Genomic DNA, 23,775 nt, shown 5'->3' with positions numbered 1-23,775 from the left:
TGACGCATTGCGGCTCGAGACCCGAGGCGACGGAGCGCGCGACGGTCCCTGTCTCAGCCGCACGCGCCGGGCTGATTGCAGCGCTCGCGGTGGGAGCTGCAGCAGCAGCCATGAACAGCCATGTCATTGCGATAGCACTGCGATAGGGGTGCTATGCTTTCCGGGCCGAGGCACCGCGCTGCCGCTGCACCTGAGAACAGTCTGAGCTTATTAGCGTTCGCTTATCTTACAATCTGCTTTATTATTTCAAACATGGCTGAGAAGCAGAGGTGAGCCGGTGCTGTTGCTCTCGCAGTCTGGAGCGGCGCACTCGCTCTCGCCGGCCCAAAAACAGAAAAACAAGCCCACAGAGCTGATCCTGCTTCTCGTTTGCGTTTCTTTCTGCCATCAATAAACAGCGGACAGCAGAGCCATGTCGACCGGACAGGACGAGAGCTCGGTCCGCGTGGCTTTGAGGTAAGTCCCTGGCGTTTTGGGGGGTTTGCACAGTGTGATGCTCCTGCTGATCATGCACCCGGAGGTACCTGCGTCTCCCTGTCACGGCCTGTGCATCTCAATGACTGAGGCCGAGATGCCGTTAAAGCTACCATCGCTAGTTCAAATTCCAAGAAGTGTAATGCTTTTACGATGTATTATTTCAGTCCAGTGAAGGTATACAATCAATTGTTCTTTTTTTGTAGTTAGCTGCGTATCTACGCATATTTGAATTTGAATGTGATGACAAGCATACGTATGTGATTTACGCAGTTATGAATAATTAAGTATACTTGATATACCAGTAACACACCTTACAATTGAAACTAACATATTCTAGATATGGAGAATTAGATTATTAAATATCATGCATATTATACCAAGGATGCAGCCTGACGCAGGAATGTACTGCAAGGTGAGCGTATGGGCGGAGCTGCTGCTCTCTCCAGACAGAGCCGAGCGGGTGATATCATCGCCCTTTGGTAACGGGGACCGCTGGAAAAGCACCTTATTCCCTTTGTTTGTTTCTGGGCGTTTGCCCACCCTGCCGATCGCTGACCCGCAGGCCTCCGTCCAAACAGGACGGTTGAACGACTTCAAATCAATGAAAGAAGAGCTTTATTGACGTTCCAGCTGTCAGGAAACGCCGGCCGCGCACAGCGCTAAACGGCGAAACTGTTACTGCAAACGGGCTTCATTGTTTACAGCTCACGGGATCAGTAATTAAACGCTCCACGGAAAGTCTAAACCCTTTAAAGGCCCAAACACTTTGTTCTATAACAGTTTGCCTCATGTCTTCTGCGTTTCACCTTTGTACATTTTGTCTCTGTCCACACGGAATCTAAAATGAAATGAAGGAATAAGATACTATTATCTAATAGCACATGAAGTTTTGCTGACACTGTGCTAATCGTTTTGAAACAGCGGCCGGGGAGGCTGATAAATGGATATATTGTTTAGTTAGACGGGCTGCCTGGCATTCTCAGTTATGTGCAGAGGTGTCAGTGTTGAAGTGAAACTCCACACGCCCCTCTCCCCCGGCACCCTGACAGACGTGGCTCTGCAACCCCCACGAAGTCATAAAAGCCAAAGCTGCACCGCAGGAAGCTAATGCTAACGCTGGTAATACCGCTAACGCTGCTTAGCCCCCCTGCAGATCCGGCTGCAAGGCCTGCGCTTCAAACACGCCCAGCAGCGCCAGTCATGCTGACATGCGGAATTTCAGGGGGCAGATGTGTCCTCTGTCAGGCCCTCTTCTCTCTGCCTGGTGTTGTCAGCAGATGTGTCCTCTGTCAGGCCCTCTTCTCTCTGCCTGGTGTTGTCAGCAGATGACAGTCTGCTTGTCACAAATGGGAGCAGCCATACTGCGCACAGAATGGCTTCCAGCTTTTGCATTCACTCGGTCGCCACAGGCTGTGAAATGTTTAATGAACAGCAGCCATTACCAGTAAAGGGTGTTCTCTCTCCCTGATGGCTGTAAAATCATTATATCCTCCTCTCTGACATTTGGCTGCATATTAGATGTGAGCAGTTGGTTGTAGATCATGTTTAACCTGTTTGGACTGTCACATACTACCTCACGCAACCAATCACAGCTTGTAGACATTTATGTTTTTTTTAAGCCTCACAGCATTAAGTGTGTGTCCCTCAAGTCTGGTGGATTCTGTTTTATAGACATTTATTTTCAGATAGTCTTAACACTGTAACTTGTATCTATTCAAAGTGTATTCAATCTGGAAGTAGTGTTTTTAGTTTAAAGTAAATTTGTTTAAATCAGTACCACAGCATCTGTCGCACTCTTGTCACGGTGCTGCTCTGTGAGTTTGAGCTGTTGTCACGGTGCTGCTCTGTGACGCTGTTTGAGCTGTTGTCACGGTGCTGCTCTGTGATGCTGTTTGAGCTGTTGTCATGGTGCTGCTCTATGATGCTGTTTGAGCTGTTGTCATGGTGCTGCTTTGTGATGCTGTTTGAGCTGTTGTCACGGTGCTGCTCTGTGACGCTGTTTGAGCTGTTGTCACGGTGCTGCTCTGTGACGCTGTTTGAGCTGTTGTCACGGTGCTGCTCTGTGACGCTGTTTGAGCTGTTGTCACGGTGCTGCTCTGTGACGCTGTTTGAGCTGTTGTCACGGTGCTGCTCTGTGACGCTGTTTGAGCTGTTGTCACGGTGCTGCTCTGTGATGCTGTTTGAGCTGTTGTCATGGTGCTGCTCTGTGATGCTGTTTGAGCTGTTGTCACGGTGCTGCTCTGTGAGTTTGAGCTGTTGTCATGGTGCTGCTCTGTGAGTTTAAGCTGTTGTCATGGTGCTGCTCTGTGATGCTGTTTGAGCTGTTGTCATGGTGCTGCTCTGTGATGCTTTTTGAGCTGTTGTCACGGTGCTGCTCTGTGATGCTGTTTGAGCTGTTGTCATGGTGCTGCTCTGTGATGCTGTTTGAGCTATTGTCACGGTGCTGCTCTGTGATGCTGTTTGAGCTGTTGTCATGGTGCTGCTCTGTGAGTTTGAGCTGTTGTCATGGTGCTGCTCTGTGATGCTGTTTGAGCTGTTGTCACGGTACTGCTCTGTGAGTTTGAGCTGTTGTCACGGTGCTGCTCTGTGAGTTTGAGCTATTGTCACGGTGCTGCTTTGTGAGTTTGAGCTGTTGTCACGGTGCTGCTCTGTGAGTTTGAGCTGTTGTCACGGTGCTGGTCAGGCCATCATTCCCCTGTGTTCGTACCTACACACTGCGTCAGACACAGAGTGGGAGGCTCACAGAGGTGTCAGTCTGGGCATATTTGCGTCCAGCTCTCATTTTTCAGAGAATAAGAGCTGCTCTGTAAGTGGTGCTGTTGGACGGTATTGCTGATCGTTTGGCTGAAAGCGGAGTGGGCGGAGTTGTGCAGCGGAGCTTGTGAGTGGTCACTGTGTGGGATAGTCCACTATGGACAGTGATGTCAGCTAATGTCACAGTGTTTTACAAAGCGTGTCTCATAGACACTGAGTCAGAACAGAAGAGTGAAGATCCTGTAGCAACGAAATAGAAATCATAGAGGGGCAAACTGGCAGATCTGAAATAGAGCTGAGCCCGTGATATCAGTTAGCTGCTGGAGACACAGCAGAGTTAGTTAGTAACTCCAGTGGTAATTGACAACAGAAAAAGTGACGTGACTGCATGCAGAGGTGCTGTCCTGCGGGGTAAATGGGTCAGGAGGTAAAACACTGATGGCAAATCGGAGATACACAGGACCAGAGGGGACAACATTTATTCACAAAAGCAACAAGAGGAAGAATTTCCATGCTGGAAATGTTACGTAAGAGCAGCCTCTATTAGCAGTGACACGGTGTTGGACAGGGCATATTCTGCACTGAAATTTCAGTGACTGGCAGCATTGGGGCATGAGATCACTGTGCTGTGGTGTACAGAGCAGATCGATGGACACTTGTGTACTACAGTATGGCTGCGTGTGTTTCTGCCTTTTCGAGTTTCCCTGGTTTGGGAATGCAAGCACATTGAAGAATGGGAAAAGTATAGATTATACCCAAAACACACAGAATGAACTTATTTGCTGAATAATGAATAGCAGTTATGACTTTAAGCTTGTTATTCTCTGTCTGTCCCATCTCGACTGTACAGCGTTACAGTATGGGTATGGCTGCCATTGTTCCTGCATTCATGGGAAGGTGCAGATATTTTTGGTATTATTTACAGCGGTGACAGAAGAATGGAGTTCAGCATCAGTACCTTAGAATGAGCTGTAGACAGGAGTACTGTGTGTGTGTTCATTGTGCTCTGAGACAAAGAGTCTGGCATGCAGGGGAAGGGTGGAGTCAGAGGACACTCAGACTGCGTCTGTGCTGTGTGACAGACCCATCCAGAACAAAGACTCAGACCGAGATGCCCTCCCTGATCCTGCTACAGGAGGCCAGAACTCATCAACATCTTTACAAAAGCTCATAAAACTTTCAGACGGGATTGATTTGATTTTTTGGGTATTTTTTTCTTTTGCTTTTATGTACTCCTAACCTATACCAGAATTGTAGTTTTTTAAACAAGCGTGAGGCTGTTGCAGATTTGTCAGATCAAACATGGTGTTGGTCAGCTGTGAGCTGGGTTTTGCTCTGACTGTAGCCTGCACTTAGACTGAAATAACCTTGGGCTGCTGTGAATGTGTGCACACTCGTGGTTTAGAGGAGACCTCTGGGCTTTCTCTCCAGAATAACCTCTAACACAGACACATGTGCTCATATTTAGGGGATTAAGGCACAGAATGGAGACCCACCTACTGTGGTCACATTGTGCTTAGAAAGCAAGTGCTCCATGCAAAGCAAATTGGGAGTAATTATATAGCAACCGGCTGTGTACACCCCGCCTATGTGCAGTGTTTCTCTTTCCCCTTCATCTTCCTCTGAAGCGCTGGCAGTGGAAGTGAAGTGCTCTGCTGTAGGCTGTCCCTGCTGGAGGCTGTGTCTGCCGCAGTACTGTACTCTCTCCTACAGTCTGTTTGGGAGGCTCGGCGTGGACCTGCTCAGGGGGAACCCAAAAGCAGATTGTCCTCTGTCATGGTGCAGTCGAGATTACTGTGTGACATTACTGTCAAATTTTTAGTGAACATTTTTAAAAAGGAAACAATAAATGAATTGGTGTTAGAGTGCTCTGTATTATTACATGATGAAATGCTTAGCTGTGTCACACAGGCACATCATAGGGAGGAACAGGTAGGCACAAAGTTCAGAGAGCTGATCAGGGGTGTGTGTGTTGCTCTGGTGCCTTCAGCATTGCTCCCTGCAGTGCACAGCTCTGAGTGGAGGGGGCGCTCTTCTGGATTCATTTTTATCAGTCAGCTGCACAGTCATGTCAGCCTTGCCACTAGACTGGGCTCAAATGTAGGATCTGTCACTGAAATGTGTTTTATCTACATTGTTTCATATGCTTGTGAATGCATCAGTTAGTATGTCTCTGGTTATTGGTGCACAGTGTCATGTGCTTGGATTTGGGAACACCTCCCCCCTGTTGGAGCAGAACGCTCAGACCCGCCCTGATCCCACACCTCACACCCCTGTCTCTACAGCAACCTGTCCCTCACACCCCTGCCCCAACACCGTCCTGTCCCTCACACCCCTGCCCCAACACCGTCCTGTCCCTCACACCCCTGCCCCAACACCATCCTGTCCCTCACACCCCTGCCCCAACACACACAGCGGTGTGGGTTAAGCTTGTTTTCTCTACCTGAAGACTACCTGAATTTCTCTACCTTTCTCTACCTAAATTGGTGATTTGGCACAACTTTCTTTTTGTGTTTGAGAGAAACTTTTGAGCTTTAACTATTTATATGTTAAGCATCAATACTGTAATAAAGTACATATCTTATACTGTACATTTTTATTTAGAACTATTTCCCACACAAAGAGCAGAACAAGCCATGTGAATGCTGTTACATTACTGTGCTCTTACAGAGGCAGTATTTTTACAGTGACTGTTTTACAGTGACAGATTTGTAGCTTTGATGGGGGTTTTACCCCACAGAAAGTTCCATATCATGACATTTTATTGTAGAGAGTCATAGCAACCTGTAGTTACTGTGCAGCTGAAATGAGGGGTAGCCTTGGTAACTCAGTAAATACCTGTGAACACAGGGGATTGATGTTTCTGTTCACTTAAGCAGGACAGTGTGAGGCTTTTACCAGCTGCAGAGTAATCAGGACTGGAGTTATTTGTGTGAGCCACTGCGTGTCTGAACCTGTTTGTCTAATCCCATCTCTTCACACTGTTTCATACTGTATTTGTAGTTCAAAAGAAGGGTTTGAAATGATTTATTATTTTCAGCAAGGTTTCTTCATCAGATTATTCATAGGCAGTCTGTAGGCAGTACATCAAATACTCTCAAATTAAAAACATAGCCTGTCTTTTCATGTTCTGAAATACAGAGATAGAGAGCATCTGCATACGTGTGTGTGTGTGTGTGTGTGTGTGCGTGCGCAAACTCATGTCATCTGCTGATGCGAATATGAGCAGGTCTGCAGCAGCTCTGGGGCTTTGAGGCTGGCAGAGAAGCTGCCTCGTTCTGCAGCAGCAGGAGCTGAATATGGGAGTCTTTAAATGTCCCACAATTCCTCTCACCTCATTGTTACTTTGAGCAGATGTGTCTCTGCTGTGTTCACATCAGTGATGATATATTTCAGTGATGAAAGAATATGCCATTCTTCACCTGAAGGTTTGTTCTCTATACAATAATACGGCAGGTTTGATAGGGACTCATGGGAAACAGAATATCCCACTTCATGTTTATAACGAAGGAGATTTCAGCAGAGACAGAATGGCAGCCCTGCCAGCCTCCTCTGTCTTCGTGATGTTGGCAGGTGTGCTGAGCATGTTTCTGTCTGTGTTGGGGTGAAAGTGGTGATCAGCTGTGCCTGCTGAGCAGAATGGAGCGGCCACACAGACAGAGGGCCAGTCTACACCAGCACCACACTGACACGCATCCACATTATAGCCCTCACTAAATTTAGGCTGCTGCTCCGCCCACACACACACACGTGCGCGCGTGCACACACACACACACACATATGCGCGCGTGCACACACACACACACACACACGCACGCACACACACACACACACACACACACATGCACAGATGTATCGAAGTTGGACAGAGCTTGCACAGTTGATCCGTGCTGCAGCAACAGAGTGTGCATTCATGAGCAGAAGCGTGTGCAGAGAAGGGGGCAGTGTGTGTCCCGGCCCAGGCCTCGGGTCCCCACAGCGGGACAGTGCAGGGGGACAGCTGGGTGTGAGAGAGAGAGTACGGCCGGCACGGGGGGGGAGCCAGCGCTCTGTGAATGGGGTGAGAGGCACAGAGGCAGCTCCTGTCTGCAGGAGGAGCAGGAGGGCAGTGGGAGTGTTTCCAAATCTGTGCTAAGGGGGTTTTGCGAGGGAGGCAGATTTATCTGAAGGGCGTGTGTGTGTGTGATGGTCTCTTCTGCCGCCATTGGAAGCTGTGCTGTGTAAAGTGTGATGTGGGAGGGGCTCTGAGCTGCAGTGGGTGGGGTTTGAGGAGTGGGGGCGGGGCATGTGTTTGGAGGACTGTCTGTGATGCCAGGAAACAGTGATGCTTTTCCACAGGAAGTGGTGGTGACACAGGGAGGGGAGGTGTTGTGAGGAAGTCGCTCAGCCTGGTGTCCCTCCCCTGTGGCAGCAGTGACGCAGAGGCCTGCAGGCTGCCTCTCTCTCAGCCCCTCACTGTGTAAGCTGCCCCAGCCAGTGTCCTGCTCAGCTGCTCATTAAACCCCCTGCAATGCAATGGTTCAGAAGCATAGAGCAGTAAGAGGCATTCATAGACTTTATCTGTACACATATCTGTTTTCTCTGTGGTTTGGTACACTTTCTGATGTAGCTTTAACATAACACCAGACATTTAATTCCATCTGAAGTCTTATTTTGCAGAAAGTCATTGTGTAATGTACATTCTGATTATTAGATTATTAGAAGATCATTTGGTAGCATGGTGAACAGGCCGTCTACAGCACAATCACAGCACAGATGTTTTATTGGGACTGTCTGCTGTCGTTTGACGTCAGAGAGTGATTCTCCTGTGCTGCTCAGTGACTGAGCGTCTGCTAGCAGCTGTACCAGGATAGAGCCTCTCGTTTGTTATGGATTGTTTTAATTTCCAGCTAATTTTATTTCACTTGTTACAGACTATACTGTCGTTAAGTTTCAGAATACATCATTGTAATGATCTTATGCTGCAATAGAGTGACCCCATTTGAATCCCTCTGAAAGCTGTTTGCTTTTAATAAGAGTTACAGTGAAGACTGTTCTATTCCGGCCAGGTTAGGGTGCTGTCCCGGCCAGGTTAGGGTGCTGTCCCGGCCAGGTTAGGGTGCTGTCCCGGCCAGGTTAGGGTGCTGTTCCGGCCAGGTTAGGGTGCTGTCCCGGCCAGGTTAGGGTGCTGTCCTGCTCGTTTCCAGTACTGCAGAGCAAGGGCGTAGGTTTGCATATGGACGGTAGGGACATGACTCCCTACCGATATTTGAGTGAACACGTTATCTTTGGAGTGAAGTCATATTAGATCATTCTGATGTGCTCTCGGTTTTTGTGTCCCCACCAACGTTGAGACCAAACCTGCGCGCTTGCTGCATGTAATGGGGGAGATCTGTGTACAGTGACGAGAGGAGCAGCCAGGGGTTAATCCAAGCTGTCGTGTAAGATTGTGAGGATCTAACAGCAGTTGTATTATAGCTCCACACGCACTGAGTTTACAGGAAGACTCTACTAAAACTCCACACACACTGAGCTTACAGGAAGACTCTACTAAAACTCCACACACACTGAGCTTACAGGAAGACTCTACTAAAACTCCACACACACAGAGCTTACAGGAAGACTCTACTAAAACTCCACACACACTGAGCTTACAGGAAGACTCTACTAAAACTCCACACGCACTGAGTTTACAGGAAGACTCTACTAAAACTCCACACACACACAGAGCTTACAGGAAGACTCTACTAAAACTCCACACACACTGAGCTTACAGGAAGACTCTACTAAAACTCCACACACACTGAGCTTACAGGAAGACTCTACTAAAACTCCACACACACTGAGCTTACAGGAAGACTCTACTAAAACTCCACACACACTGAGCTTACAGGAAGACTGTACTAAAACTCCACACACACTGAGCTTACAGGAAGACTCTACTAAAACTCCACACACACTGAGCTTACAGGAAGACTCTACTAAAACTCCACACACACTGAGCTTACAGGAAGACTGTACTAAAACTCCACACACACTGAGCTTACAGGAAGACTGTACTAAAACTCCACACACACTGAGCTTACAGGAAGACTCTACTAAAACTCCACACTCACTGAGCTTACAGGAAGACTCTACTAAAACTCCACACACACTGAGCTTACAGGAAGACTCTACTAAAACTCCACACACACTGAGCTTACAGGAAGACTCTACTAAAACTCCACACACACTGAGCTTACAGGAAGACTCTACTAAAACTCCACACACACTGAGCTTACAGGAAGACTCTACTAAAACTCCACACACACTGAGCTTACAGGAAGACTCTACTAAAACTCCACACACACTGAGCTTACAGGAAGACTGTACTAAAACTCCACACACACTGAGCTTACAGGAAGACTGTACTAAAACTCCACACACACTGAGCTTACAGGAAGACTCTACTAAAACTCCACACACACTGAGCTTACAGGAAGACTCTACTAAAACTCCACACACACTGAGCTTACAGGAAGACTGTACTAAAACTCCACACACACTGAGCTTACAGGAAGACTCTACTAAAACTCCACACACACTGAGCTTACAGGAAGACTCTACTAAAACTCCACACACACTGAGCTTACAGGAAGACTGTACTAAAACTCCACACTCACAGGCAGCGGAGTGTCTGTTCTCTGCTCCCATGTCCCATGTAGACTGCACTCTAGCCATGTTTTTGGTCTGGTCTGCAGGTCTGGGCGAGTTGCGCAGAGATTAAATTATGTTTTGTGCTTCATGAGCCTCTGGGTGGGAAGGAAGGCAGGACTGAACAGTGAAAGTGCTGGGGAAGAAGCATATTATGGGCTGTAAGATCAGAGCAGGGAAACAGGCCTCTGCAGGGCCTATTGCTTACGGTGCAGTACATTACATTCATTTAGCAGATGATTGTATCAAGCCTTTATGTATAGAAAAGATCAACAAATTGCTCCTTCTCTCCGATGGGCAGTGTGTTACCTCTCCGATGGGCAGTGTGTTACCTCTCTCTGATGGGCAGTGTGTTACCTCTCCGATGGGCAGTGTGTTACCTCTCTCTGATGGGCAGTGTGTTACCTCTCTCTGATGGGCAGTGTGTTACCTCTCTCCGATGGGCAGTGTGTTACCTCTCTCTGATGGGCAGTGTGTTACCTCTCTCTGATGGGCAGTGTGTTCCCTCTCTGATGGGCAGTGTGTTCCCTCTCTGATGGGCAGTGTGTTACCTCTCTCCGATGGGCAGTGTGTTACCTCTCTCCGATGGGCAGTGTGTTACCTCTCCGATGGGCAGTGTGTTACCTCTCTCTGATGGGCAGTGTGTTACCTCTCCGATGGGCAGTGTGTTACCTCTCTCTGATGGGCAGTGTGTTCCCTCTCCGATGGGCAGTGTGTTACCTCTCTCTGATGGGCAGTGTGTTACCTCTCCGATGGGCAGTGTGTTACCTCTCTCTGATGGGCAGTGTGTTACCTCTCCGATGGGCAGTGTGTTACCTCTCTCTGATGGGCAGTGTGTTACCTCTCTCCGATGGGCAGTGTGTTACCTCTCTCCGATGGGCAGTGTGTTACCTCTCCGATGGGCAGTGTGTTACCTCTCTCTGATGGGCAGTGTGTTACCTCTCTCTGATGGGCAGTGTGTTACCTCTCCGATGGGCAGTGTGTTACCTCTCTCTGATGGGCAGTGTGTTACCTCTCCGATGGGCAGTGTGTTACCTCTCTCTGATGGGCAGTGTGTTACCTCTCTCTGATGGGCAGTGTGTTACCTCTCTCCGATGGGCAGTGTGTTACCTCTCTCTGATGGGCAGTGTGTTACCTCTCTCCGATGGGCAGTGTGTTACCTCTCTCCGATGGGCAGTGTGTTACCTCTCCGATGGGCAGTGTGTTACCTCTCTCTGATGGGCAGTGTGTTACCTCTCTCTGATGGGCAGTGTGTTACCTCTCCGATGGGCAGTGTGTTACCTCTCTCCGATGGGCAGTGTGTTCCCTCTCTGATGGGCAGTGTGTTACCTCTCCGATGGGCAGTGTGTTACCTCTCTCTGATGGGCAGTGTGTTACCTCTCCGATGGGCAGTGTGTTACCTCTCTCTGATGGGCAGTGTGTTACCTCTCCGATGGGCAGTGTGTTACCTCTCTCTGATGGGCAGTGTGTTATCTCTCTCTGATGGGCAGTGTGTTCCCTCTCTCTGATGGGCAGTGTGTTACCTCTCTCTGATGGGCAGTGTGTTACCTCTCTCTGATGGGCAGTGTGTTACCTCTCTCTGATGGGCAGTGTGTTACCTCTCTCCGATGGGCAGTGTGTTACCTCTCCGATGGGCAGTGTGTTACCTCTCCGATGGGCAGTGTGTTACCTCTCTCTGATGGGCAGTGTGTTACCTCTCCGATGGGCAGTGTGTTACCTCTCTCCGATGGGCAGTGTGTTACCTCTCTCTGATGGGCAGTGTGTTACCTCTCCGATGGGCAGTGTGTTACCTCTCTCCGATGGGCAGTGTGTTACCTCTCTCTGATGGGCAGTGTGTTACCTCTCTCTGATGGGCAGTGTGTTACCTCTCTCTGATGGGCAGTGTGTTACCTCTCCGATGGGCAGTGTGTTCCCTCTCTCTGATGGGCAGTGTGTTACCTCTCCGATGGGCAGTGTGTTACCTCTCCGATGGGCAGTGTGTTACCTCTCCGATGGGCAGTGTGTTCCCTCTCTCTGATGGGCAGTGTGTTACCTCTCTCTGATGGGCAGTGTGTTACCTCTCCGATGGGCAGTGTGTTACCTCTCCGATGGGCAGTGTGTTACCTCTCTGATGGGCAGTGTGTTACCTCTCTCCGATAGGCAGTGTGTTACCTCTCTCTGATGGGCAGTGTGTTACCTCTCTCTGATGGGCAGTGTGTTACCTCTCTCCGATAGGCAGTGTGTTACCTCTCTCTGATGGGCAGTGTGTTACCTCTCTCCGATGGGCAGTGTGTTACCTCTCATGGTTGCGGTGCATGTTGGGGGTTGCTAGCTGTAGCAGCCGGGGTCTGCTGTCAGTCAGACACAATAGCAGCTGTGTAGCTCAGGCGGAGTGTCAGGGTCTTTGTGCCTGTCCACAATGCAGGCCTTGTAGGAGAGACACTATCAGGTGACTAGTCGGCCAGCGCTTTGGTTTGGGAGCTGCAGGGAGGACAGAGGGAGGATTGTGTGGAACGGGCAGAGAGGTTGTGCGTGTGTGTATGAGGAAACCGCTCCTGTGCTCCTCCTCTGAAGCAAAATATGCTGGAAAAACATGAGGTGTCAGTGTTTATGCAGCGATTCCCGGCTCTGTCCCCCCCGACGCTATCCCCCCCAGCCCTCACACAGTGACTGCTTTGTTTCTGAGTGCTGGAGTCTACTGGCAGCACGCACACACACACACACACACACACACACACACACACACACATCCTCATCTTGTATTCATCACTGGTTTCCTGAGGATTTGGGATAGGGAGCTGCTCTGCTGGTACAGCCCTCTTGCCTGAGTGAGCTCGCCAGCAGCTGTGGCAGGCTGAACGATGCTGAATGACCTTAGCATGCTGGGTAATCTCCACCCCCCCAGGATCCGCCCGCAGCTGCCGCGTGAGAAGATCGAGGGATGTCACATCTGCACCTTCATGACGCCGGACGAGCCCCAGGTGATTCTGGGAAAGGACAAGGCCTTCACCTACGACTATGTGTTCGACATGGACACCCAGCAGGACACCATCTACAGCAACTGCACGGAGAAACTGATCGAGGGCTGCTTCGAGGGCTACAACGCCACCGTCTTCGCCTACGGACAGGTGTGGCTCTGCGGCCTGCTGTGTGTGTGTGTGCGTGTGTGTAACAGTGTGTATGTGTAACGGGTGGTCTCTTGCGTTGTGTTTTAATGTGATGTTACGTGGGTCGGCGAGCGAGCGAGTTTCGAACTGAGGTTCTTACTGCTCGCTGCCAACCCCTTAAAGCCAGCGTCATTGCCAGTTGAGCTAAAGGCAAATTGCCGTTAGCCTGTCGGCGACAACGCTACTTAACCAGGTCTCAGGGGGAGTGACGTAGCCGCTGCAACCACTCGGCTACCTGCTACCCGCTACCTAAGGCTTTACGCAGGACTCACACGAGCTAATCACTTCAGCTCCGCTACACTCACCCCCCTTTGACCTCCTCTGACTCCTCAGCGACCACTGGCGGCCAAGCTGTGCTTTAGCCAGTGATCCGGGTCACGGCACCAATGTAACGGGTGCTCTCTTGCGTTGTGTTTTAATGTGATGTTACGTGGGTCGGCGAGCGAGCGAGTTTCGAACCGAGGTTCTTACTGCTCGCTGCCAACCCCTTAAAGCTAGCGTCGTTGCCAGTTGAGCTAAAGGCAAATTGCCGTTAGCCTGTCGGCGACAACGCTACTTAACCAGGTCTCAGGGGGAGTGACGTAGCCGCTGCAACCACTCGGCTACCTGCTACCCGCTACCTAAGGCTTTACGCAGGACTCACACGAGCTAATCACTTCAGCTCTGCTACATATGCAGACAGACGGTGCGGCTCTGTGGCCTGCTGTGTGTGTGTGTGTGTGTGTGTGTAACAGTGTGTGTGTGTGTGTGTGTGTGTGTGTGTGTGTGTGTACGCGCTTAACAGTGTGTATGCAGACAGACAGGTGCGGCTCTGCGGCCTGCTGTATGTGTGTGTGTGTGTGTGTGTGTGTGTGTGTGTGTAACAGTGTGTGTGTGTGTGTGTGTATGTGTGTGTGTGTGTGTGTGTAACAGTGTGTGTGTGTGTGTGTGTGTGTGTAACAGTGTGTGTGTGTGCGTGTGTGTGTGTGTGTGTGTGTGTGTGTGTAACAGTGTGTGTGTGTGTGTGCAGACAGACAGGTGCGGCTCTGCGGCCTGCTGTCCTGGCAGGGCTGTGGCTCGACCCGCAGCAGCTGGGGAATTGGTTACATTTACATTTACATTTATTCATTTGGCAGACGCTTTTATCCAAAGCGACTTACATAGGTTACAGTTCATTACAATGTTATCCATTTATACAGCTGGATATTTACTGAGGCAACTGTGGGTACAGCAGCAGTGTCCCAGCGGGGATCAAACCAGCAACCTTTGGGTTACGAGTCCTGGTTAGGACTGCATGGTGTGCGGGAGCTCTCTGCAGCACAGTGTCAGTGCTCTGCAGGGCTCAGTGTGAGGGCAGCCTGCACAGGGTCAGCAGTGCCATGCAGGGACAGTGTCCTTCAGCTTCCAAATCTGTGCAGAGGTCATTTAAACAAATTTAAAAATCCCCTAAGCAGGTTGTAAAAGAGGTAACAGCCGGGTAAGCTCAAGCAGGATATTGAGTTGTGTGTGTGTGTGTGTTGCAGACGGGCTCGGGGAAGACTTACACCATGGGGACGGGGTTTGATGTGAGCATCGCGGAGGAGGAGCTGGGCATCATCCCGCGAGCCGTGAGCCATCTGTTCCGCGGCATCGAGGAGCGGCAGCGGGCGGCCAGCGAGCAGGGCAGGCCACCGCCCGAGTTCAAAATCAACGCCCAGTTCCTGGAGGTATGACCCCGCCCCCCTCACTCTCCCCTCCCTTTGGATATAACCCGCACAAGTGCATACCTCAGCTGTCGGGGGAGCGCAGTGAGGGTGGGGGGCGTTAGGGGAGCGGGGGGCGGGTGGACAGCTGTTCAGCTCAACCACACAGCCACAGATCACAGGTCAGACCCCAGCTCCGCACCTCAGGGGAGGGAGAGAGATTATGAGCTGCGACGCTCCGATTGGCCGGAGCTGCTGGGGCAGGTGAGCTCTCTGTGCTGCTGTTGGCCAGGCTGCAGCCTCAGCGCTGTGTGTGTGCTCTGCCGCAGCTGTATAACGAGGAGGTGCTGGACCTGTTTGACTCCACGCGTGACGTCGAGCTCCGCAAGCAGAAATCCCACATCAGGATCCACGAGGACGCCAGCGGCGGCATCTACACCGTCGGGGTGACAACACGCACCGTCACCTCCGAGGCTGAGGTCTGTCCCACACCGGCGGGATGGAGCAGTGTGTGTAATGTGTGTGTATAATGTGTGTGTGTATGGAATGTGTGTGTAATGTGTGTGTGTTCTGCAGATGATGCAGTGCCTGAAGCTGGGTGCTCTCTCTCGCACCACCGCCAGCACGCAGATGAACGTCCAGAGCTCTCGTTCTCACGCCATCTTCACCATCCACCTGTGCCAAGTGCGCATGTGCAGCCTGGAGAACGTGCGTTACAGCGCCCCCTACAGCACACCTACAGCGCCCCCTACAGCACCCCCTACAGCACACCTACAGTGCACCTACAGCACACCTACAGCGCCCCCTACAGCACACCTACAGCGCCCCCTACAGCACCCCCTACAGCACACCTACAGTGCACCTACAGCACACCTACAGCGCCCCCTACAGCACACCTACAGTGCACCTACAGCACACCTACAGCACCCCCTACAGCACACCTACAGTGCACCTACAGCACACCTACAGCGCCCCCTACAGCGCGCCCTACAGCACACCTACAGCACACCTACAGCACACCTACAGCACCCCCTACAGCACCCCCTACAGCGCCCCCTACAGCACACCTACAGCACCCCCTACAGCACACCTACAGCGCCCCCTACAGCACACCTATAGCACACCTACAGCGCCCCCTACAGCGCGCCCTACAGCACACCTACAGCACACCTACAGCGCCCCCTACAGCACACCTACAGCACCCCCTACAGCACACCTACACCACACCTACAGCACCCCCTACAGCACACCTACAGCACACCTACAGCGCCCCCTACAGCACACCTACAGCGCCCCCTACAGCGCCCCCTACAGCACACCTACAGCACACGCTCAGCCACTCGCTGCTCCCGCACAGCCAGTGACTGCAGTCGTCTTCCCCTCTCGCTGTGCAGCAGGACGGCCAGTTGGACAACAGGGTGGCTGACGGCTCGTCCGAAATGAATGAGTTCGAGACGCTGACCGCCAAGTTCCACTTTGTGGACCTGGCCGGGTCTGAGAGGCTGAAGAGGACCGGAGCGACCGGGGACCGCGCCAAAGAGGGCATCTCCATCAACTGCGGGCTGGTGCGTCCGTCCCACAGACACCTGGCTGCGGGGTCCGATACCTGTCTCAGGCTTGGTGTGATGCAGTGCTGGGGGGCGGGGCGGGGCAGGCCGGGGCGGACAGGGCAGTTAGGCCTTTGGGCTCAGGGCAGGTCAGGTATTAGTAAAAAACACAGCAGTGCATTGAACTGGTTAGAAAGAGGCAAGCGGGTGTTTCATGGAGCTGTGGCCAGTGTTACTGCAGCAGGAGTGCATGCAGTGTGCAGTGTTACTGCAGCAGGAGTGCATGCAGTGTGTGGGAGTGCATGCAGTGTGCAGTGTTACTGCAGCGGGAGTGCATGCAGTGTGTGGGAGTGCATGCAGTGTGCGGGAGTGCATGCAGTGTGTGGGAGTGCATGCAGTGTGCGGGAGTGCATGCAGTGTGCGGGAGTGCATGCAGTGTGTGGGAGTGCATGCAGTGTGCAGTGTTACTGCAGCAGGAGTGCATGCAGTGTGCGGGAGTGCATGCAGTGTGTGGGAGTGCATGCAGTGTGTGGGAGTGCATGCAGTATGCGGGAGTGCATGCAGTGTGTGGGAGTGCATGCAGTGTGTATGTGCTCAGTGCTCCTGGGTCTGCCGTTTATAACACATACTGTCTGTGCTCTAATGATGGCATCCTAATGCCATCACATCCCTCATTCCTCAAAAGCAGCCAACGACTCACCTGCTGCCTCAGTCAGGAAAAACCTGCTGACCAGAGCCACCTAGTGGGCATTTTTGAAAGTGTTAGATAATTTCCAGCATAATGTAGATGAAGTGTTTGAGGAAAGACGATACATTTTAATTGGATTTAATTTGAATCGGTGTTTGAATAATCCTACATCAAACTAAGACCAGTCCCGGAGCCCCGAAACACACCGCACCCCCACAAATTCCAAAAACTCTATCACTCATGCAGTAGCCAAACAGTAAAGCACTCAACGACAAAGACAACAGTAAAACAAAAATGAAACAGCAGGAGTTGCCCAATCACTGAAGAGGAGAGGGAGAGGGGGACAAACACTCACAGCGGTGTGGGGGTTGGTGGTGCTAACGGGGTGTCCCGTCCTGCAGCTGGCTCTGGGGAACGTCATCAGCGCTCTGGGAGACAGGAGCAAGCGGGCGACACACGTGCCATACCGCGACTCCAAACTCACACGCCTCCTGCAGGACTCTCTGGGCGGAAACAGGTCTGTACCGCCACGCTCCTGAAGAGATTCTGGAAGAGATGGATTATGGGGGATAGAGTTTACTGGCTCTCCCTGCTGAGTAACAGATCCCGCTTCCCCTCAGTCAAACAGTGATGATCGCCTGCATCAGCCCGTCCGACCGGGACTTCATGGAGACCCTGAACACACTCAAGTACGCCAACCGGGCCCGAAACATCAAGAACCGGGTGATGGTGAACCAGGACAAGGCCAGCCAGCAGATCAGCGCCCTGCGGACCGAGATCGCCCGGCTGCAGATGGAGCTGATGGAGTATAAAACGGTGAGGGGGGGGAGAGTAACGCTTACATCAGCACTGCCAGAGAGAAAAGGAGAGGAGCAAGAGAGAGGCGGGGAGGGGGGAGGAGAGGAGGGGGAGAGAGGCGGGGCAAGAGGTGGGGAGGGGGGAGAGGGGAGGAGGGGGAGAGAGGCGGGGAGGGGGGAGAGGGGAGGAGGGGGGAGAGAGGCAGGGAGGCGGGGAGGGGGGAGGAGAGGAGGGGGAGAGAGGCAGGGAGGGGGGAGGAGAGGAGGGGGAGAGAGGTGGGGAGGGGGGAGGGGGAGAGAGGCGGGGGAGAGAGGCGGGGAGGAGAGGGGGAGAGAGGCGGGGAGGAGAGGGGGAGAGAGGCGGGGAGGAGAGGGGAGGAGAGGAGGGGGAGAGAGGCGGGGAGGAGAGGGGGAGAGAGGCGGGGAGGAGAGGGGAGGAGAGGAGGGGGAGAGAGGTGGGGAGAGAGGTGGGGAGGGGGGAGAGGGGAGGAGGGGGAGAGAGGCGGGGCAAGAAGTGGGGAGGGGGGAGAGGGGAGGAGGGGGAGAGAGGCGGGGCAAGAAGTGGGGAGGGGGGAGAGGGGAGGAGGGGGGAGAGAGGCAGGGAGGCGGGGAGGGGGGAGGAGAGGAGGGGGAGAGAGGCAGGGAGGGGGGAGGAGAGGAGGGGGAGAGATGTGGGGAGGGGGGGAGAGGGGAGGAGGGGGAGAGAGGAGGGGGAGAGAGGCGGGGAGGAGAGGGGGAGAGAGGCGGGGAGGAGAGGGGGGGAGAGAGGCGGGGAGAGAGGTGGGGAGGGGGGAGAGGGGGAGGAGGGGGAGAGAGGTGGGGAGAGAGGTGGGGAGGGGGGAGAGGGGAGGAGGGGGAGAGAGGCGGGGAGAGAGGTGGGGAGGGGGGAGAGGGGAGGAGGGGGGAGAGAGGGGAGAGAGGTGGGGAGAGAGGCGGGGATTCGCTGTAGCTCTGATGCCGCCGGGTGTCTGTGTGCACAGGGCAAGCGCATGGTGGGGGAGGATGGCGTGGAGAGCATCAGCGACATGTTCCACGAGAACAGCATGCTGCAGACGGAGAACAACAACCTGCGCGTGCGCGTGAAGGCCATGCAGGAGACCATCGACGCCCAGCGCGCTCGCCTCACGCAGCTGCTGAGCGAGCAGGCCAGCCAGGCCATCGCCCGGGCAGGTGCGGAGCTACGCTCGGTGTGCAGAGCGCTGCTCTGTGTGACACCTGCTGACTGACACACTCTCTTCCAGGTGAGGGGAACGAGGAGATTGGGAACATGATTCAGAACTACATCAAGGAAATCGAAGAACTAAGGTATGAGAATGTCCTCTCGCTGCGACAGGGCTGTGGACAGCACTGCAGTGCGTTACAGGAATGACTGAGAGATGTTCGGGTTTCCAGGGCGAAGCTGCTGGAGAGTGAGGCGGTGAATGAAACCCTGAGGAGGAACCTGTCTCGCACCTCCTGCCGCTCCCCCTTCTATGGGGGAGGCTCCTTCTCCTCCTCCCTCCTCGCTCCCGAGAAGGAGACCTCCGACATCATTGAACTTGCCAAGAAAGACCTGGAGAAGCTCAAGAGGAAGGAACGCAAGAAGAAGAAGAGGTAAACTGTCCTTGCGGTGTGCTGCAGTGCACTGTGGGAAGTCTGTGGGAGTCCTCCCTGTTGAGCAGCAGAGTGTGTGTCACTCCTGCGCTGGTACGTGCCTGTGTGTATGTTTGTGTGTGTGTTGGATAGACCTCTCACTCGTACAGACAAACAGGCTTCTGCTTCCCACCTGAGATTTCCACCTGTGTACAGATCAAAGCAAAGTCATGTGATCTTGTGAAGTTGTGAAACTGGTTCAGTCACCAAATCCTTTGGCAGCCACACCAGCACCCACACCGAGAACTTTAATGCTGGTGATGATGCTGCTGTTTCTGAGAGAGCGGTACACAGTGGGGTGTAGCGCACAGTGGGTGTAGCGCACAGTGGGGTGTAGCGCACAGTGGGGTGTAGCGCACAGTGGGGTGTAGCGCACAGTGGGTGTAGCGCACAGATCCTTTGATTTGTTTAAAAAGAGAGAGCACCGTTTCTGTGGTGTCACTGGGGGCTTACAATGCTCAGTGATCACATTTGGGAAAGACTGCAGATGTTTTCCTAAATGAATTGTGAGTGTGGGTGTGTCTGGAATGCCACTGACAGGTGAGGTGTGTCGCTGCCTGCCTGTGATTGGGCAGGTCACGTCATAGCCATGCCTCTTTCGCGGCTGAGGGTTTCTGCAGTGGGCATGAACTGTATTTCAAGTGAATTAGCTGCTAAACTGCATTGGAACTTTAAAGGTTTCTCACGGGCCCAGCTCTTGGGCTGTAAGGGTTGCACGGATTTTTCAGTGAAATTCAAAGCTGGTTTTCTAAGCTGATGTCATTGTGCAGAATGACAATGTGGTGGTGTTTGCTGTGTGTGCTGTGTGGGAGGTTAGCGGCACTGTGTGGGAGGTTAGCGGCACTGTGAGGGAGGTTAGCGGCACGCTGTGTGCTGTGAGGGAAGTTAGCGGAGCTGTGTGGGAGGTTAGCGGCACTGTGTGGGAGGTTAGCGGCGCTGTGCGGGAGGTTAGCGGTGCTGTGTGGGAGGTTAGCGGCGCTGTGAGGGAGGTTAGCGGCGCGCTGTGTGGTTGTGGCTGTGGGTCCTTCCTCTTTGGGGCTGTGGTGTGCTGCATGCTTCCCGGTCGGTAAAGCCGCAGGCGCTTCAGCGTGTCCGTGTGCGTTTCGCTCTGTCTCTCGTTGATCTCTTCTTCCTTCCTGCCTCCCTGCTCTGTGCTTTGCTCCTCCCCGAAGGCTGCAGATGCTGGAGGAGAGTCGGCAGGAGGAGGTGGAGGACGACAGGTTTGATCGCTCGCTCCGCTTTGCTTTTCTAATTCAGCTCTGACTTCCAAAGGTAGCTGCCACACCTGTAGGAAAGCCCACTGTCAGCTCCTCGAACCTGAGTTGTCCCCATTGCCCCACCCTGATCAGAGACTGGTACCAGTCAGAGATTGGCTCAACGCCCCACCCCACCCTCTGAACTCTAATCAGGCATGGACTCAATGTCCCACCCCTACCCTTTCCTGCCGTTGTCATCTGTACCCTGTCAGATTTAGGCTCGGGGTCCCGCCCCTACCCGCTGTACCCTATCAGAGACTGAGAGGCTGAGACCCTGTCACACTGTGTCTCTGCCTGTGGTGCTCTCAGTGGAGGGTGGCCAGACCCGTCTGTTCTTGGGGAAAGCAGCTGATAAAAGACAGACAGGAAACATCTCCAGTTTGGATTTACTGACATTATGTGTCCCTGAGAAGCAGTGGGTCCCGACATTACAGTCTTCAGCTTAGTGTCAAACACAGGAATTAAGCAGATAAAACATTTGTAACCTTGACGTGTGCACCTGAGTGTGCTCAGTTCTGCAGCCCACTTGTCTTGCTTGTTGCCGCTGCTCAGAACGGACAGATTCTTGCCTGGAGGTGTGGGTTTTATGAATGTGGTCTGGTAACTACCCTCCTTTTCTTTTGCTTTCCTGTTTTTTTCAGTTTGTGTAAATGCTACCATTACACTCCTCTCACACCCCTGCAGTGTCCCTCAATCATTCACTAATATCCAGGCTGATTACAGCAACCATCATGTCTGATTTGTGCTTTTTGCTGATTTCTCTTCTGAATGAATTTGCTGTGCTGCTGCTTATGTGCTGCTGTTGGCTATTGTCTTTACGTTGCGGGTGTTGCTGTGTTTTGCATACTGTTAATACCAGTGTTGTGCAAGTTCACACTTCACAAGAGCTAGCTCAAAGTTCAGTTCACACAGATTAAAATGAACAAGTTCACGTTCATAGTTCACAATTTGGAATTTTGAACAAGTTCACAGTCCCAGTTCATTTCTTCCATTTTTTAAATGAGCTGCTCCAGGGACTATTTTATGTGTATGTCTACATGCGCAGTGATTGTTACGCAGAATATGGGCAGTTGGGCGAGCTATCGAGCTGACTATCTGATGAGTTGCACTAATAAAACGTCTCAAGTATGGAATAATGCTGTCCGTATTTATTCATCAAGCAGTAACTTTAACCAGAGGTGGACACCCCGGCTTCAGAAAGTAAAAGTCCTGCCACGTATTTGTTCTAGCCATTCACTAAACAAGGTGATTTCACTAATTAGCTTCTCTACCTGGCTGAAGAGTTGTGCTAATTAAATTCAGCTGATGAATGGCTAGAACAATTATGTGGCAGGACTTTTTCTTTCTGAATCTGGGGTGTCCACCTCTGACTTTAACATACCCAAGGATTCCGAATCTCACGCAAACCTGAACGAGCTCGAGTTCACGTTCTTTAGCAAACGGATACGTTCAAGTTCACCGTTCACCGAAAAAATGAACGCGCTCTTTTAACGCGTTCATGCACAACACTGGTTAATACACCACAGGGTTGCAGCATGACCAATGAGCCTGTCACTGTCACTTTACTGTGCACAATAAAGAGATGTGCTGCACAACACACTTTGTATTTTGCAGCAGGTAGAATGTATCTGACATTGAAGTGTGAAGTGTGACTAGATGATTATATTAATTATTCATTCATAAGGCAAAAGGAAGTAGTTTAGTCTGCGAAATTAGACAAGTATTAGCAGTAGCAGTAGTAGCAGATGCGGCAGTATTAGTAGCAGTAGCAGTAGCATTAGCAATAGTAGCGGTAACAGAAGCAACAGCATTAGCATTAGCAATAGTAGCGGTAACAGAAGCAGTAGCATTAGCAATAGTAGCGGTAACAGAAGCAGTAGCATTAGCAATAGTAGCAGTAACAGAAGCAGTATCAGTAGCATTAGTAATAGTAGCGGTAACAGAAGCAGTAGCATTAGCAATAGTAGCAGTAACAGAAGCAGTCGCTTTAGCATTAGCAATAGTAGCAGTAACAGAAGCAGTCGCAGTAGCATTAGCAGTAGTAGCAGTAACAGAAGCAGTCGCAGTAGTAGCAGTAGCATTAGCAATAATAGCGGTAAAGCAGTAGCAGGACGGATGGTCTCACTCTGCTGTCTGTCTCTTAGTGCCATCAAGGAGGATGTTGCCCACAATGAGCTGGAGAAGGGGGCAGAGAAAGAGTCTGACAGAGCCAACGAGGAAGCAGAGATGGTACTCCTTATTCCATGTCCCTGTTATAAACACAAGGTCTGTACAGAGTAGAGCCCCTGGATCCCTGACTCACCAGTGGTGTGCATGTGCGTGTGCGTATGTGTGTATGTGTGTATGTGTGCTTTTGCGTGTGTGTGTGTGATGTCCGCAGGATGTACAAGAGGGAAGTGACCATGAGGATGGAGAGGAAGAAGATGACGAGGAAGAGGAGGAGGAGATGGAGGGGGAGGCAGAGGAAAGCTCGGACGACTCTGACTCTGAGCTGGATGAGAAAGGTAACATCTCCTGCCTGAGCAGAACCGCACTTTACACCCCGAACGCTACACCCCGAACGCTACACCCCGAACCCTACACCCCGAACCCTACACCCCGAACCCTACACCCCGAACCCTACACCCCGAACCCACACGGCACTCTGAGGCATGACAGATCGCTGCTGTTGCGGCTCACTCTCCTGTCTTTGCGTGGCAGAGAACTTCCAGGCGGACCTGGCCAACATCACCTGCGAGATCGCCATCAAGCAGAAGCTGATCGACGAGCTGGAGAACAGTCAGCGCCGGCTGCACACGCTCAAGCAGCAGTACGAGCAGAAGCTGATGATGCTGCAGAGCAAGATCCGCGACACGCAGCTGGAGAGAGACCGCGTGCTGCAGAGCATGGGTACGGCGCGTCAGCAGGGGGCGCTGCGCGCATCTCTGCCTCCGTCCCACTCAGTGTGCACAGAAGCAGGGCTGTGAACAGCACAGGGAATACTACACACTCAAGGCTATCTTTTCATTTTCTTTTACAGAAGTGGTATTTATTTTTACTGTTTTTATCACATAATCTGACTTTATTGATGTTTATTGACTTTATTTATTTATATCTGGACCTCTAAAGCTGTTCACACGGCCTCAGTGTAGTCACTCATGTTCCT

General features: G+C 52.0%; 1 protein-coding gene across 7 annotated transcripts in view; it reads left to right on the top strand.

The window, feature by feature from the left end:
- The first annotated feature begins 68 nt into the window (after positions 1 to 68).
- LOC118770135 (kinesin-like protein KIF21A) overlaps positions 69 to 23,775 on the top strand; it is a 40,901-nt gene continuing 17,194 nt past the window's right edge. For 4 of the 7 annotated variants that reach the window (XM_036517598.1, XM_036517600.1, XM_036517596.1 and 1 more), the window contains exons 1-15: positions 69 to 456; positions 12,788 to 13,010; positions 14,552 to 14,734; positions 15,040 to 15,189; positions 15,287 to 15,418; positions 16,105 to 16,275; positions 17,347 to 17,462; positions 17,566 to 17,761; positions 18,723 to 18,912; positions 18,984 to 19,047; positions 19,135 to 19,335; positions 20,547 to 20,594; positions 22,775 to 22,859; positions 23,011 to 23,134; positions 23,331 to 23,519. In XM_036517598.1, coding sequence (XP_036373491.1) covers positions 413 to 456; positions 12,788 to 13,010; positions 14,552 to 14,734; positions 15,040 to 15,189; positions 15,287 to 15,418; positions 16,105 to 16,275; positions 17,347 to 17,462; positions 17,566 to 17,761; positions 18,723 to 18,912; positions 18,984 to 19,047; positions 19,135 to 19,335; positions 20,547 to 20,594; positions 22,775 to 22,859; positions 23,011 to 23,134; positions 23,331 to 23,519 — 2,116 coding nt within the window. In that variant the 5' untranslated portion in view covers positions 69 to 412. The remainder of the gene's footprint in view (positions 457 to 12,787; positions 13,011 to 14,551; positions 14,735 to 15,039; positions 15,190 to 15,286; positions 15,419 to 16,104; positions 16,276 to 17,346; positions 17,463 to 17,565; positions 17,762 to 18,722; positions 18,913 to 18,983; positions 19,048 to 19,134; positions 19,336 to 20,546; positions 20,595 to 22,774; positions 22,860 to 23,010; positions 23,135 to 23,330; positions 23,520 to 23,775) is intronic. The other 3 variants (XM_036517597.1, XM_036517602.1, XM_036517599.1) reach the window with 2 other exon arrangements.

This window comes from Megalops cyprinoides, chromosome 23, assembly GCF_013368585.1.
Source record: "Megalops cyprinoides isolate fMegCyp1 chromosome 23, fMegCyp1.pri, whole genome shotgun sequence".
Classification (NCBI taxonomy): Eukaryota; Metazoa; Chordata; class Actinopteri; order Elopiformes; family Megalopidae; genus Megalops; species Megalops cyprinoides.
Note: the sequence above shows the minus strand (reverse complement) of the source record. Positions and strands in the feature narration are given on the sequence as shown.